General features: G+C 54.0%; 5 protein-coding genes across 5 annotated transcripts; 1 reads left to right on the forward strand and 4 right to left on the reverse strand.

Moving 5' to 3' along the window:
- Positions 1–490: 490 nt before the first annotated feature.
- On the reverse strand, positions 491–2,517 carry J4E79_010906 (uncharacterized protein; the record flags this gene model as incomplete). The annotated part of the gene is made up of 8 exons (XM_049359737.1): positions 491–525; positions 578–646; positions 695–1,351; positions 1,399–1,681; positions 1,737–2,081; positions 2,133–2,153; positions 2,205–2,277; positions 2,471–2,517. The coding sequence occupies 8 exons, from the start codon at positions 2,515–2,517 to the stop codon at positions 491–493; spliced, it is 1,530 nt and encodes a 509-aa protein (XP_049205836.1).
- A 1,626-nt stretch (positions 2,518–4,143) lies between these two features.
- RPL33B (60S ribosomal protein L33B) lies at positions 4,144–4,664 on the forward strand (the record flags this gene model as incomplete). The annotated part of the gene is made up of 4 exons (XM_049359738.1): positions 4,144–4,212; positions 4,268–4,337; positions 4,405–4,478; positions 4,545–4,664. The coding sequence occupies 4 exons, from the start codon at positions 4,144–4,146 to the stop codon at positions 4,662–4,664; spliced, it is 333 nt and encodes a 110-aa protein (XP_049205837.1).
- An 805-nt stretch (positions 4,665–5,469) lies between these two features.
- J4E79_010908 (uncharacterized protein) lies at positions 5,470–9,408 on the reverse strand (the record flags this gene model as incomplete). The annotated part of the gene is made up of 1 exon (XM_049359739.1): positions 5,470–9,408. One exon carries the CDS (start codon positions 9,406–9,408, stop codon positions 5,470–5,472), a length of 3,939 nt encoding a protein of 1,312 aa, XP_049205838.1.
- A 521-nt stretch (positions 9,409–9,929) lies between these two features.
- On the reverse strand, positions 9,930–12,420 carry J4E79_010909 (uncharacterized protein; the record flags this gene model as incomplete). The annotated part of the gene is made up of 3 exons (XM_049359740.1): positions 9,930–10,056; positions 10,105–12,308; positions 12,400–12,420. 3 exons carry the CDS (start codon positions 12,418–12,420, stop codon positions 9,930–9,932), a joined length of 2,352 nt encoding a protein of 783 aa, XP_049205839.1.
- A 602-nt stretch (positions 12,421–13,022) lies between these two features.
- Positions 13,023–15,675, reverse strand: J4E79_010910 (uncharacterized protein; the record flags this gene model as incomplete). Its single annotated transcript, XM_049359741.1, has 4 exons — positions 13,023–13,246; positions 13,330–15,177; positions 15,232–15,516; positions 15,582–15,675. 4 exons carry the CDS (start codon positions 15,673–15,675, stop codon positions 13,023–13,025), a joined length of 2,451 nt encoding a protein of 816 aa, XP_049205840.1.
- Positions 15,676–16,115: the final 440 nt, after the last annotated feature.

Consider the following 16,115-nt stretch of genomic DNA (forward strand, 5'->3'; position numbering starts at 1 on the left):
TCACAGGGTAATCGCAAGGCAGGTTTTAGGATGTTGCGGCAAAGTATGACTGGCGGCTGCAATAGACAGCAACAACACACGCACAGGAGATGCTCCCCACTTTTTGCGAGTACTTGATGACTGGTTGCGTCTAATTTTGCTTACAGTGACACCTACAATTGACTCAATCGATGTCGTCTGACGCGACGCCTCTCAAAAATTTCTCATAACGCCGATGATGCCATCCCGCTCTGGCCCTGGACCCCACCAAGCATACCTAGCTTACCAACCTCCGCTTTCGGAAGTCTGATGTGCTGCCCGGAACAAAGTGATCGGCAGCAGGCTATTCACCATCACACATGCATAACTAAGAGTTGTACGACATGCAAATGCCGTTGTATTCATTATCTATTGGCTTGAGTGCACCTAAGCTGCTCAACCCTCCCAAAAATGTATTCTTCGTCACCCCGAGCAGACCTCACCCAAGGCGCTTTCTAAGTGTAGTCACCATCTACAACTTCTGCTCGTTCATGGGCCACTGGTATCCTAGAATCGAGTTAGTCTTTGGGTTCAATGTCCTGCAGAGGTGAGGTCCTACCTGCTGCGTCGCTGAACTTGTATCCGTAAGAAGAAGTGAAGTCATCCAATACGGCAGGGCCGCGGGAGCCTGATGATAGTTAGCCAGTATCCGTCTATGTTCTCGGCCTCTACGAACCATATGGGTACTCCATAGGAATGATCTCCTTGTTGTCATCAAGGTAGTGGAGAAGAGGTGTGAAGATCCTCCAGCTAGCGTCGAGCTCGTCGTCACGAACGAAGTTGGAGTGGTCGCCCTTCAGCGCATCGAGAATGAGCGACTCGTATGCCTCGGGGATCTTCAGGTCGGAGAATCGCCGTCTGTAGGTAAGGTCGAGTTCTGTGACGACAGTCTGCATGCTAAGACCGGGCAGCTTGGAGTTCATCTTAATGTAAACACTCTCGTTGGGCTGCACACGGATGACGAGCTCGTTTCGCGGGATGTCCTTGAAGATGCCAGAGGTGACATCCTTGAACTGGATGCGGACTTCCGTCTTCTGCTCGTTCAGGGCCTTTCCTGCCTTCAGGATGAAGGGCACGCCGTCCCATCGCTCGTTCTTGATGTAGGCAACCATGGACGCGAAAGTGGGGCATCGCGAGTCCTTGGGGACTGTGTCGTCCTCCTTGTAGCCTGGCTTTTGACCGTCCAGTGACTTTCCGTACTGTCCGATTATAACGTTCTTGGGCTCGATCGAGGCCATACCACGGAGGACGCGGACCTTTTCGTCGCGGATGTCTTCGGCGGAGAAGGAGATGGGGCGCTCCATAGCGAGGAGGGTAAGAACTTGGAGCAAATCTGCAATCGTCAGTCAATCCTCATTTCAACCATCAGTCTTCGCTTACGGTTCTGCATAACATCACGGATGATGCCAAACTCGTCAAAGTAACCTCCACGGCCTTCGGTTCCGAAAGGCTCCTTGAAGGTGATCTGAACGTTGTCGATGTGGTTCCTGTTCCAGGTAGCGCCGAAGAACTCGTTACCGAATCGGAGAATAAGGATGTTCTTGACCATCTCCTTACCCAGGTAGTGGTCAATTCGGTAAAGCTCATCTTCGGTCCAGTCGGGAGCCAACGCCTTCTGCAGCTCTCTTGAACTTGGGAGGTCCTTGCCAAATGGCTTCTCGACCTGTGCGACAGCGGTTAGCTGCATGTATCCGAAAAGTTGCACAAGAGCGACTTACGATGACGCGAGAAATGCCGTTCTTGGGGTAGCAGTTGCGCTTCAGGTGCTGAGAGACTGTGATGAAGACGCTGGGAGGGAGAGCCATGTAGAATATCCTGTTGTTCTCCTTGCGGCCCTTCTCGATCTCCTGCATGTGCTTCTCAAGTCCGACGAAGGATTCGTCCTGGTCGTACTGGCCAGAGACGTACGAGCAGAACTCGCAAAATTCATCCAACTGCTTCTCCAGTTCTTTTGTGGGAGTCTTGATGTACGACTTGACGCGCTTGAGGTACTCCTCGCGGTCCATCTTTGTGCGTGCATATCCGACGATGTGGATGTTCTTGGGGAGGAAGTTGTTTCGGTGCTGTGCTGGTGGTCAGAGAATGCGCATGTCGATCTGTATCGTGCAACCTACGAGGCCGAAGAGGGCTGGGAACTGGTATGCCGTTAGTCTGATGTTTGCTCGCATGCTTGCTTCTTTACGTACGGTCTTTTTCTTCGCTAGGTCACCGGAGGCGCCCAAAACAACGATGATGGTGTTGTCCTTGAGCTCCATGTTTCTATCGCGAGATCTGGTTAGCTGGGGTGCTCAAAATGCTAAAGGGCTTGATCGGTTTCGCGCATCGACCAACCCCTCCGCCGAAGAGCGCGAGGCGCTTGAGCAGAAAACAACGGCCGGATAAATTGATGACATATTCAGACGGCTCGTAAAAGGCTGTATAAAATCGATCGGGGACGGTGAGGGCGACCTACCCGGCATTGACCTCCTCATGCTTGGGCTGGATAACTGTGTCCGCCATTGTGTTGATGTGTGATGTAAACGCTTTGGGGGAGGAGCGGGCGCAAGGTTACAGCTCAATTAAGGGCTGCAGTGGGTGAGGGCAATAAGGTAACACAAGAGATCTCGAAGTAAGGGCGGAAGCTACGGATAGGACGTGGATGTGTGAGGAAAAGTCCTATGTAGTGGGGTTATCGGAGCTGCTCTAGCGGTTTCGCGTGGTGGTGACGTTGGTTAGCTTTAATTTGCCGCTCGAACGCCGGTGATAGGGTCTCAGACAAATGCTTCACAGAAACACACGGCGCGGACTGACGTCTTTAAAAAGGCATCGATAAACAACTAGGTCATTCTTCAAGCATCACTAAGCGGCCGCACGTCTTGCAAAGCTTCTCCGGCACCAGTCAAAACCCTTGAAGCCCGCCGGAGGAGACCTTGCTAAAGCCGTACCTAGGGATTCGCGGACAACCCCACCATCGCCATGCATTGCGCGTGGAACGGCTTCGTCCACGCTCGGCTGGGAAGGGATAGACTTTGAGGCTCTTAAACTTTGTTTCTTATTCTATAAGTGTGTCCCAAGACTGTGGTCGCGTCTCACAACCGTCACAGCGCGCGAGGCACGCCCAGCTCGTGGACGGCTACCCCGCTGCGAGGTTGCCCGAGTCCGGACGATGTGTAAATTCTATTAGAGTGTACACAAGCATTGGCCGTCTCAGTGTCGCGGGCTGGTACTTGGGTCTGTCAAATCCTCCGGCCCCTCTTTGAGTATACCGAGCGGCCAGCACTGGTAAGCTAGCTCCCTGGTGGGGCCCGTCGCAATTGAAGACTTGCAGCCATGTTGGCGTGCTGGCTTCCCAACAATGGACTGTACGTGACGTGTGAGCGCGGGAGACGTGATGGCGACGTGAGAATTTTGCCGTTGGCTATTTGGGTTCTCCCAGGCCGTGACATGATGAGTGAACCACACCTGGCCTGGCCGGACCGATGACGCATGGTCCTCAGGGCGACGTGCGACACGCGAAGGCTGGTCAGTCAGACGATGGAACATGCCCAGGCGGATTGCTAGACTGATAGTGAACTGCCATGCTTACACATCCGCTGCAAGAGAAAGCCCGAACAAGCAAGAGGGGGCTGGGACGAGCATAAGCGTTGCCGCGGAACGTCGGAAGGAGTTGTGCCTTCACCATGACCCTACATACTGTGACCACGTTGAAGACGTGAATTCGAGCGCATTTCGTCCAAAGGTATTGCCAGTCGTCTGACTGCTTCTACTGTCAAAGAATGGTGATGATGCCAGTGAGGAAGTGCAGACACATCCATATTCCGACCTGCGTGCAACGCAGCGTCTTTGCTATCAAAACCTCAATGTGCATCCATGACACCCAATTGATATTCGGTAGACTCATTAATCCCAAAACCTACATTCCAAAATTGTAGTTTGGTGTTCTTCGCGACTGCCTGCGGCAACGCAACGGCAGCGTTACGCCACACAAGCTGTGGCTGGTGTGGCGCTAGTAAGCGAGAACGCCCCACTGGACATGAAGCAATTCGTCTTTCTCTTTGGCAACGACGACTTCTCTGTACTAACGACAGCATCAACCCCGACCCAGACGTCCCCTTCACCCCCCCGAGGCCGCCCAAAAAATTCGCCATGTCTGCCGACAACAAGTCCCACCGCCTTTACGTCAAGGGCAAGCACATCAGCTACCAGCGCGGCAAGGTTTGTGCGCACCGAATTCGCGTATTGACGCTCCCCTTCTGACGATGAACCGCAGAGGAACACCAACCCCGGAACCTCTCTGCTCAAGCTTGAGGGCGTCGACGATGTCAAGGCAGCTCAGTGGTGTACGTCTCCGCGCTCCGCGTGTCCCCCCCGACGCTCGAATTTTGATAGCTAACGTACCGACGACAGACGCTGGCAAGAGGGTAGCCTACGTCTACCGCGCACAACGGGCGATCCAAGGCTCCAAGATCCGTGTCATCTGGGTACGAAATCCCATCCCACCGCCCGTATTCCACCAAAAAAGACAAAAAAGCTAACCCAAACAACAGGGCAAGGTCACCCGCCCCCACGGCAACTCTGGCGTCGTCCGCGCCAAGTTCAAGAACAACCTGCCTCCCAAGTCCTTCGGTGCCTCCGTCCGCGTCATGCTGTACCCTTCTTCGATATAAGCTCTTCCGACACCCCATTTTTTGGCGAGAACGGGAATGAAAGCGGTCGAAAAATAAGGCAATGGTAGTTGATGGATCACCTCAGGCGCAATATTATACCGGGCACGGAAGTCAGATTCGAGAACAATTCAGTTATCTTTGGGGAGACACACATGCACAGTCTTTCCCATACACAACGGCAACTTGTTCGGGCTGGGTGCGACGGTGTGAATGTTGATGTCCTGAAAGTCCATATAACAATGGCACTTTTCTTCAATCAAGATTCCTGACAAGATCAATCATACATGTTCAAAGTCATTGGGTGCATTGGCGTGATGTCGTGGAGATGGGGTTGTTGCGACAGCTCGGAACGTACAACGATGTGCTGCTAACTGTGTAGGCTATCTTCCGTAACGCTGCTACAGGCCCTACCCACCCATCGCGCGATCGCTATACCATTCGTCAACGACAACCTTGGTCGCATGACTACAGACGATGACAAATGATACAAAACCGCATAAGGCCTATCGATACCTGACTAGTCAGGGTCTACAGGATCGAGCTCTCGAACACCACCTATTCTGGCATGTCATGAGCACGCGACACGTCACGATAGCATAAGAAGAAGGCTTGGGTTTCAACGTATTGCACTACACCCTGGGTATCTGCTATCATTCCTTCATAACTTCGTAAGGCCAATTGACATGTATCGAGCTGCCGCTCGAACACATGATGCTACTATGACCTCTATATCCTACATGTAATCGCTATCCTCTTGCCGTGAACTCATGTACCCATGTCCTCCTTCTGCTGTCCTGTTTTCATTCTATCGTTTCCATGGTGGTGGATAGAACGACGAGTAGGGACTCCGACCATCCCACCCTACAGGCGGCTGGCTCCATGGATCATCGCCTTGATCGGGACGCTGTCCTGGGCTATTGACCTGACCTCCTGGTTGGGTATCTGGCAGTCCATGCAGAACGACCGACTCTCCTGGCTGTGCGTCTTGTAGAGCGTCGTACTGACTGGAGTTATCTCGTCCTGGCTGCGTGGCTGGCAGATCTTCGTCTTGATTAACGTGAACTCCTAGTTCCGTGGCTGGCGGCTCATTCTGACTAAGAGGCTCTCTCGGTTGCATGGCTGGTGAACCACCCTGACTAAGCCGCTCTCCTGGTTGGAAGTCTCTCAGTTCTCCATCTTCTTCCTCTTCTTCCTCACTATCCTTGCATTCTCCCGTCATCCTCCAATTCGGACCAGAAACGTTAGATCCAAACGACTCATCCACACGCTGTGGCTGGGCTGACGGCGGCGGCGATTGCTCAGAATCCACCACACCCATTGCCGGTGGCGGAGGATCTGAGCGCGCAGGATCAACCCTGAAACTCACGTTGGCGAGATCCGAAATGGAGATATCGTTGCGACGGTGAGCTCCAGACTCGGCACGGAGGGTAGCCAGGAAAGCTGGTCGAGCGAAAGGAGGACTGCTCTGCTTGGGCGCCGATTGGAACATGGGAAAGGACTGCGACACTGCCTGTGCATTGCTCATACCTCGCATTGCCGTCATCGCGTTGAAGCCGGCTGTAAACGCGCTCTTGTCTTTGAGCTTGGGTGCCGGCGAGTCCTTCTGTTTCGCCTTGTCACTGGCAACCGGCGTCGCTCCACCACCATCTTCATCACCTGACTCGTCTCCTTCAGCATCCAGTCCATCACCCTGCTGACGGAAGGTGTGGTGGAAATTGAGACCGAAGATACCGGAATCTCGAGGCGCATCGTCTTCCTCCGCATGCTTCAGCCACTCTTCTGCTTGCTTGTAGTCGTCGTCGAGGTTGATGTCCTCGTTGGATACAACAGTGAATGTTCCCTGTTCAATTGCGGAGACAGCAGGCGGGCTGGAAAGGACGTTGGTGTTTACTCCGTTGTTTCGTGTGAAGAATGACGTGTCTGGCACGTGTGAGATTTGAGGGAGCGGTTCATCAGATGAGAATTGGCGTTCCAGGTTGGCAATGGTTTTGTCCAGATCACGGTCCGTCAACGAGATTGTAGGCCGGGGCTGCTCTGCTGGTGGTGCATGGGGCTGATGGGAGTCTTGGATACCGGGAAGAAGATGTGGACGCTTCGCGGCCTGTATGGCTGTGCCCGATACTTCGTTGTCTGCATCGCGTTTACCTAGAGGTCGAGCCCTAGCACGAGCACGCTTGCGAGTCTCCAGCGTCTGAGAGAGGCGAGCACGATCAACATACGGCGACAAAATTTGAAGCGACTTCACCGATTGCGATGCCGACTTTTTCAACTGACCCTTCGCAGGCAGAATAGGCCGCTTGTCCACTTCCATTGCCTCATCGATTTCCCTTCCAGTCTTGAAGCTTGACCAGTGACCAGAGCGCTCATAGGACTCACTACCGTGTGGCATCGTGGGCAACATCTTCATACCGCCGAAATAAGTAGATAGAAATGCACCAGCACTCTCGTAGTCGTGGACAATCGCGGGTGCATGGAAGTTGAACTGGGCGCCCTTGCGAGTGACAGATGCCCAGGGAAGAAGACCAGTGTGAGCAAGGACGACGCGCTGTATGACCCGGCTGAAGTCTGCTGGATCATACGGAGGGAAGTCTTGCGTTTGACGGTAGTCCTCGGCTATCAGTCCTAGTTGCTTTGCAAAGTCCGACAACAAGGACAGGGTAATGTAATGACCCTCTAGCTTGGGCTCTCCGCGTACCTCTACCCAGTCATGACAATCTGTGTCGCCCTCATTGATGCAGGCGACAAGGCGGCCAGGAGTTGCCAGGCGATGTAGTTGGGTCAGATTGAACATTCGTGAGGGCAGGTGATACCAGACCTTGTGCACCTCTTCGATGTTTGTAGTAGGCTGGGTCTTGATCTCACTAGTCAAACGCGCGAACGTGGCGTGTAGTACCTCCGGCATGGTACCTAGACCCACAAGAGCACCTCGAAGCTTCTTAATATCTGCAAACACAATTACTCCGTGCTGGGGTGCGACGAGGCGCTCGTATTCCTCAACAATCGCGTGACGCCACTCTGGGTAGGCTTCGCAACAGCTCGCTAGCCAGTGCAGGAAGCAACGCTCTTCGAAGCCACCTTCGACCTGTGTCAATGGCACTGTTCGCTTGACTCCGAAGGTCTGCCAGGGTTCTTCCACCTCGCCGGTAAGTTCTTGGATCTTGGTGCACACATCCCGCGGCGGCAGGTCCCATTGATTGTGGTAGAGTTTCGTGGCCAGGCCGTCTAGGTATGGATGCCCCAGAGTCAATATCATATGCTGCTCTTCGCCGATCTTTGGAAATGGATGCAGGAGCGACCAGTCATGCTGCATCTTTTTGATCATATCAGAGCGGCATAGCCCTACCTCACGGCGGGTCGCATTGTGAATCTGGGCGTTTCGAGCAGAATACCAGGCGTCTTGTTTGTTTTGCACCAAGTTGAGCATCTTCTTGCCCCTTTCAGACTCTCGCGACTCGCCTTTCGGTCCGAAGAAGTCGGCGACGACGCGCTCCATGAGAGCGGATTCTTGGCGAGCAACCTCGGTCTTCTTCGCCATGAAGGCTTCGCCGAAGGCATCTTTCGGTGGTGCCTTCCGCAGTTGCCAGATATCGCAGCAGCTCTCGACAATCTCCATCGCGGCGCGACCGTCCTCGATCATCTTCTCCAGAGGTTCAGGTATGCCAGCAGGAAACGACGTTGCCCTTGTATAGTCGACTAAGAGCACAGCTCCGGGCTTGTAGTTCCCTAGGCGGAGTAAGACACCCTCTTTGGTGACGTTTCCGTGAATGATCTTGTGGAAATGCAGGAAGGCGAGGGCTGAGAACAGTCGTCGCAGGAGTTTCGAAGCGATTGTGAAGCGCACGCGCGGATGTTGCTTCTTGATGTCCTCTTCGAGAGCCGCGTATGCCTTGAAGCCCTCATGCGTCTCGGTAATGACAGCGGGGATGTGGTTAATGTCGAGCGACTGCAAGTAACGAACGACAGATACATCGACTTTAGCCTTGCCGAACTTGAGAAACTCAGCATCCCGAAGTTCGCGGCGATTTCCCACATGGCGGAAGAATTTCGCTGTCTCGATCTTGCCTGTGAAGCGTTCGAGAACCCGGCAGGTGTTCGCGGACACTTGTTCAGAGAGCGGCAGATAGCGATTCCGTGCCCAAGCTTCGGGGCGATCAGTGACGTCTTGTAGCTGGGGATGCAGCTCTGAAGGCAAGAATGCATCCTTCGCGTAGAGTTCTCGTACTGCCTTTAACATGAAGATGTCGACTCGCAAGCCATTGACGAAGACGTGGTTGACTAAGTTCTGCCGCAGATAGATCGCTTGCGGAAACTGGTTTTGTGCATGCGGATCGCTGAACTGAATGGGCGCACCGTTAACCTCCGTGATAGTCTCAGAAGCGGACTGCAATCGCCAGCTGTTGTTCTTCCAAACCGGTACGATTCCGAACAGAAGCAGGTCGGCCCCATCGTCAGGGAGGTACACATCGCAAGCCGGAGGCTTCGGGCTCTCGAGGTTGGACAGGCCTATGGTGTAGCAGGGTTGACCTTGGACAAGATGAAGAAACACATGGCAGCCGTCTAAGGACCACTCGCCACCGGCTCGTGGAGACCTCAAACGCGACTTCCTATAGGCTGTGTTGTGGTTTGCGTAGAAAGCTTTGGGGTCGTGAACTGTAATGATTCCGACGACGCTATCTGGAGAGAGCCCGTCCGGGATAGGAGGATGGCGCGCGTCAATAGGCTCGTCTTCTTGCATATCTGACATGTTCGCAATTGGTGTATATAGCCAGAAAGGGCGCCAGGTGTGTGTGGCGGGGGACGGTTGGCGCACGGCTTATAAGGCACAGTGGTTGTCGTGTACGGTGTAGTGAAGCGCCAGAACTGAGTGCTGTAGCTCGTTGAGAGTCCGTTCAGCATTGCCCCTGCGTGCGGGGTCAGCACGAACGGCTACGCCCTCGGGGGAGTCTTCTGATCACCAGATAAAGCCTGCGTCAGGTTTGTTCGACTATACCACTCTGTGCATGCACCAGCGACAGTGACTCACGTCGAGAGTCCGCGGGATATTGCCTAAGTGAGCGGGGTCGGCACGACAACTCAACCCTCGAGTGAGCCTGCTGATCAACAGGCAGGCGTAGGTCGGACTTGTTACCCTATACCACACTGTACGTGCACCAGCGACAGTGACCCTTACCGACAGCGGATCGATCATGAGGTCTATCCCCTCAATGGCCGCGAACGGCCCTGAGCCATGACCAGGTATCTGAGAGCCCAGAACAACGACGTAATTCACCTCTGGAACTTAGTCCCAGCTGCAGTGAAATGGTCAAACCAGTCTCTCCTTTCCGGGAAGCCGTACAGGCCTAGCAGACTGGGTTTGCCTGGCTGGGCTTTGTTGTTGATTGTGATGATGTATCTAGTGATCAGTCAGCTCAGCAACGTCATGGACAGACACCAGACTTACACGACTGAGCCCCTTGCTATCTGGTCGAGCATGGTAGCCTTCTGAAACTGGTATGCGTCTGTGGGAAGGGACAGTTCCATGTCGGCGACCGCGATAGGTGGGTCCGTTATCAGAACCTCATCGCCTTTGCTCTTCTTAGCTTTACCCCATATGAAGTAGTTGTCGAGCAACATGGCGTGTACTGGAACCCAAGGTCCCTGGCTCTTGAACTTCATTGCCATACCGCCTTGGTGAATAACGCGACGGGCCGGCTCATGCAGGCGTAGTTGCGCAAACGTTAGTGCATCTGTGCGGATACGCCTCTGGAGATTCTGTACATCTTCACGAGCCTGAGCTTCATCTAGTAAGGTTGAGATGGATGTTTTCAGCCAAGTCACGGCCTGTAGAGCACGTCGTAAACGTGTAGCCTCCTGGTTTGCTGTCGGGTCATTGAGGGAATCCGCGATGCTGACAAGCCTTTGCAGACTGTCGATATAACTCTGCATCTGTACCTGAGGAAGCTCCAAATAATCTTGCCAGCTCTTGCCAAAATAAGCGATACTCAGACCAAGTGTGTTGACGAAAGGTGTAAACTTCGGGTCCAAGTTCTGTGTCGTTCGTAGTGAGGAGGCCGCATGCGGCATCTTGCGACAGTATTCTCGATACAGTTGTTGACTCTTATCTACCCAGATATCAATCATGTATGGATTACAGAGGGCGTTAGTACTGCCAGCGAGATCACGGTCCATCGCCTGGAGCAGATACTGCTGATGAAGTGTCGCAAGTTGCTCGCCGATAAGGATAGCATCCATATGCTTCTCAAGGACTGGCCATTGCTTTATGATGTTATCGTAGAACATTCGCTTCAGTCTCATTATGCGGTCAATAAACTTCCTCTCGGCTTCGGCCAGCGACATCCAGATACTGTGCATTTCGACATTGTACAAGGGCAACGATGCCCCAGCTGCTGCAACTTCGTCCATACCACGCGTGGTGTTACCTTGAGCGTTGTAAGATGGCTTATGCATTAAGGGCAGGGGCTTTCGCGAAGGTATGCCGGTCGAATTGGGGCTTAACGGTGGAGTTTCGTACACGGTGTAAGACGATCCCGTGGACGCTTTTGATAAAATCGATGGTGCGATGGAGGAAAACATGCTATCATCAGAAGATACTGAGCGCATCTGGGGCGTTGCGACATGCTGCTCACTTGGGCGGCGAGGAGGCAACGGAGGCGCAGCTTCTGGAACTTCCGTTCCGCTGTCTCCACTAAACGATCGCAGTGGCGCCGGAGTCAATGAGCCATAAGGATCATTCGGTAGCGAAGAGGAGTTCTTAGGCCCTGTGTGGTTGGGAGTCAAGCAAAGTGTCGTGGATGAGGTTTGCGGCATAAAGGAGAGTATGTCGCGCTCAAGGGTATCGAACAAATCTGCGTGTTCATTTGTCGTTGTGGCCTGAGGGGATGGTCCTCTCTCTGTTTCCGACTTCAGTACACTGGGAGGCGTCGTCTCGAGAGCGATCGAACTGTCTTCTGGTACCCCAGTTCCTGTTTCCTCAGACGCATCGATCTCGTGGCGTGAAGTAGACATGGCCATTGCCATAGCCCTACGATACGCTTTCGAGTTGACGACCTCATCATCGAACGTGAACTCCGTAGCTTTCGCGATGGACTCTACATCGGCCTCGCTGTCGTTCAGACTCTTCTGATCAAACAACGACTCCGGTACCTTCAGTCTCGGGTGCGACTGCCGTAGAGTCCTCGACCGCTTTACAACCTGATCGAGTGTCACACTATTATCCTCAACCAGCTTCTTGATATCCGCAATTGACTCCATCTGCAATCCTTGTATCAGCAAACTGAGCGCTGACTGCTGGCCACGGATCTGGGTGAGCAGCTCTTTGAAGGTCTCTTCCTTGAACACAAACTTCGCTTTGTCTTTGAACTTCAGGTTATCGTTCTCCGCCTTCACTCTCAAGTCCCGTACCTCCTCTTCTAGGCACCCGTATACAACTCGACACCCCGTAAGCGCACGATCGAAGGTCTCGAGCAGCTGGGGCTTCTCCCGTAGCGCGTCATGTTGTAGGAGGCTTTGGACTTGGGACAATGACGCTGCAATGACCATGGACTCGGAGTATATCGCGGTAATGAGAACCGAGGCATCTTTGTACTTGAGGCGCAAGTCGTAAAGTTCTTTTGCAGACTGGATGCTCTGGGGCAGCGCGACGAGCTATGGTGGTAGTAGGTGCATTAGCTTGGTACCATAAACCTGGGAAGTTTCCCGGAGCCTGTTGACGCGCTTAGAAATGGCAGGAACATACAGCACCGATTATACCAGACATGTCCACGCGTGTCTAATGACACCAGGGTAAACAATCAACGCGCGCGAAAGAGAAGACGCAGCATTCCAAGCGATCGCAAATGGTGGGGGTCGAAAGAAGCGTGCTTCAGCTCAGAACTCAGCTTAGGCATCCATGTTCGCGCCTGCCCAGAATACGGGGGCCCTCTGTGCACAGATCCCCCGCGGCCAGGACATCAATACGTCACGGCTGCATGCCAATGTATACCTACCTAGGTAGGTATTGAACTCAGGTCATTTGTTCAGGCAAAACGCACATAATCACGCTGCCAGATATTAGAGAAAGTCGATTACTGACTTGCTGGCTCTTGCGTATCTCCCGCTGAGCTCGATCATCCCAATTGTATAATACAAGGCAGCGGAGTCAACATAACACACGGCGCCAGCGAATGCCTGTCTACCAAAGGCGCGTTGAGAAGTAACGAAAAATTACCATCCCACCATCAGAATACCCATCAATCATGCTTTCCCTTTCCCATTTCGATCAAAATCCAGGGGTATGTCCAGCTAAAAATGCCAATAGTTCATGCGAAACGGAGGCTCAGAAATGCGAGGAGAAGTCGTAGTTGGTGGCTCTGCAGGATACTACCTTGCAAATACCTTCACTATGCCGTCGCCACCTGCTGAGACGACAAGGCGACCGTCCTGACTCCAAACTACGCTGCACACACCTTCGCCACGCATGATACGATGCGCGGTGATCTCCTGTGTGCAGATGCGCTTGTCAAGGGACCAAAAACGAATGGAAGCGTCGTGGCCAGCGGAGACGGCTTCCCGGCCGTCTTTGCTGAGCGACAACGAAGAAATAGCTGCAGGGTGTGCAAGCATACTGTATGTACATTGTCCTGTTCTTGATTAGCGAGGATGTATTTCTTGATATTGCAAAACGTACCTGAGTTGGCATCGAAGAACCGGATGAGATGGTCTTCGTGCCCACTGATTACAACCCCTTCGAGACCGCCATTGGCAGATCCCGTCGGGCCGTGTATACCTTCCTCGTCAGGACCACCGCGACCCGCCTCTTGTGACGAGCCTTCAAGGTATTGGGAACTTGTCACGACTGATGTAATACCAGTCGCTGGAGTGCCGTCATATGACTCATTGCTAGCCATACCAATCAATTCCTCACCGGTCCTCGTGTCGTACACCAATATAGATGCGTCCGAGAATGAGACAACAAAGTTCTCTCCAGTGGGTGACAGCGGGCTGATACAAGTAGGTGAAGGATGCGTGTCGCGCTCGATAGTATGTATCAACGTGTGATGGAATGGTGTCGTAGTAGCAATGCTGGGCTGCGGTGAGGATGGGTGATGCGAGCCAGATGTGACGGAATGTCTTCGGCTACCACCAACACCACGTCGAGATCCCGTCTGCGGTGAGACCAGCTGAGGCGGTGCACTTACAGCCCAGATTTTGATAGTGCCGTCAGCAGACCCAGAAGCAAGTATGACGCGGTCCGGTCCTCCATACTTGCTACTATCCGCGCCAAAGAGATTAGCACAGTTGGTCGGAAGAACGCATACAGTCCAGACAGCATCTGTGTGCCCTTCCAGGGTGGCCTTGGGATCGACTCGGCCTCGTTCCCATACGCGAATCGTAGCGTCTTGACCACCAGAGAATATCCAGCCATCGCCAGAGACTCTTCCGCCCGTAGCGAAATGAGCAGAAGCGGGGCAGGCTGCCAATGATGTCACAGTGCCTTCATGTCCTCGATGTGACCAGAACGGCTGGATGTCGAGATCATTGTTCATGCTGTGCTGGTTTGCGTAACTTGCGGGGATCATCCATCTCTTGATCATGCCATCGTCTCCTGCGGTACAGATCTCGGGTTCACTAGGACTGCCGCCCCCGGTGAAAATGACGGACCGCACTACATCAAGGTGACCGCGGAGTGCGAATCGAACTTTGAAACTTTGCGGGTCGTTCTTTGCTGCTGACTGAGCTACGGCTTGCTGTGCTTTCTGGTCGTTGCTCAATCGCCTAACATGGTCTTTGCTGGCCCTCTTGACTGGTCGTGGTGGTGATTTTGCTGGGATGCTATCCGCTGATGGAAACTCCTCGGTGTCAGGCCGCCTTGGTGGGCCATCCTGAGCTGTTTCCGATGCCGGGTCGAAGATCCAGTCATCTGTATCCTTGTCTTGGTTGGCAGCCTGGCTTGCATCCGAGGCGTCATCTCCACGTATCGGTATTTGACGGCCTTCGTTGTCGAAAGCATGAGTGACCTTTTCAACCTGCTCTTCGGGCACCGAGGAGAAGTGCTGCTGGTTCTGGACCTGGCGTTGATGTCCAGCGAGAAGCTCCTGAGCCATGGCAGCGTTGGACGGAAGTGGTTGTTGCTGTGAAGGCTCTCGTGCCATCTGCGGTGCGTGGTGGATTTGGTGCTGGTTGGCCAAGCTCTGTAGTTCGGAGGGGACTGGTACGTTGGGAGGCTGGTGGGTAGGCATCGATGTGCCTGGCATGGTTGGGAGTTGCGACTGCAGCCTCTGGCGATGTTGTTGGAGGTAGATATCTTCCATCGAGGCCTCGCCATGGTTCATGTAGCCGTTGCCGTTTGCGAGCGGCTGCATGTTCTGCTGTTGTTGCGGGGCTTGCGGGGGTGGTGTAAGGAGGTACGTGATCTCTTCGACGCATTTCGTGAGGTAGAGCTTCGACTTCTCTCGTAGATTCTCGCGGTCGGCCTCTGCACGGTCGAGGAACTCCGAGTCAACGTCGAGGAAGGAGTTGTGTTTCTTGTTTTGAGCTTCACCAGGTTAGTAAGCGCCCGAAATGTAATCTAGCAGTAACGTATACGCACGCTTCGTCGAGTTCCTGCCACTCTTCTTGCCCTTGGGGTCATTCTTGTCGTCTGTTGTGGCCTCGGCGTCACCTCCTGCTGCCTCGCTCTTCTTCTTCCTCTCGTTGGTGAGGGCCTGTTCCAGCATGCGAATGTGCTTGTTCAGCTGGTCGTTGAGCTTCTTCGCACTCCGCACCTCGCCCTCCTGTTTTGCAATCTTGGCCTTCATCTCGGCGCGCTCGATGTCCCAGGCATTCCGTGCACGCTCGTGGTTGTGCCATTCCAGCTGTAGAAATCGCATCACACCTGTGAGGGGGTCAGCCTGCCAGTCTCCCCGCCAGCTCTACGGCATGTCCAGGGGAAGCGCATACCCTGCAATGTGTACTCTGTGCCGGCGGGCGCATTGCCGTCACCCCCTCCGTTGGCACCGCCGCCGTTCATGGCCGAGGGCGACTGCCAGGCCATGACAGAGGTATGTTAGAGCGTCGTCGCGGCGATCGTGGGTGCGTAGAGAGCGTCCAGTGCGGGTTGGCATGCGGCGTCGGGGGTCGGCAACAGCGCGGTCGACGTGTCGGAATCTGGCTCCAGAGCTCGGACCCTGGGGCACCGGACACAGGCAGAGACGCGGATAGTGATTGAGGCTGTAAAAAGACGGGCAGTGGGGATTATGCGCACGCGCAGTAGCTGGTCTCGTCACGGCTGCGGCAGCATCTACACATGTTGTCGCACAGGGGAGGGAGCCATGCAGACGTAGCGCTAGGGCGGGACCTTGACGCACGGGCCATCACGACTGGATGCGGGAGCAGTGAGCAACTGTCCATCACTTTGCTACTCCAACCACTTTTGCGGTGCACACTTGAAACTATCTCAAGCTTACCCGTACCGACCACAGTATCTTGGGATCG

Source organism: Alternaria viburni (assembly GCF_023758015.1).
Source record: "Alternaria viburni strain BMP 2772 chromosome Unknown scaffold_34, whole genome shotgun sequence".
NCBI classification, from domain to species: Eukaryota; Fungi; Ascomycota; class Dothideomycetes; order Pleosporales; family Pleosporaceae; genus Alternaria; species Alternaria viburni.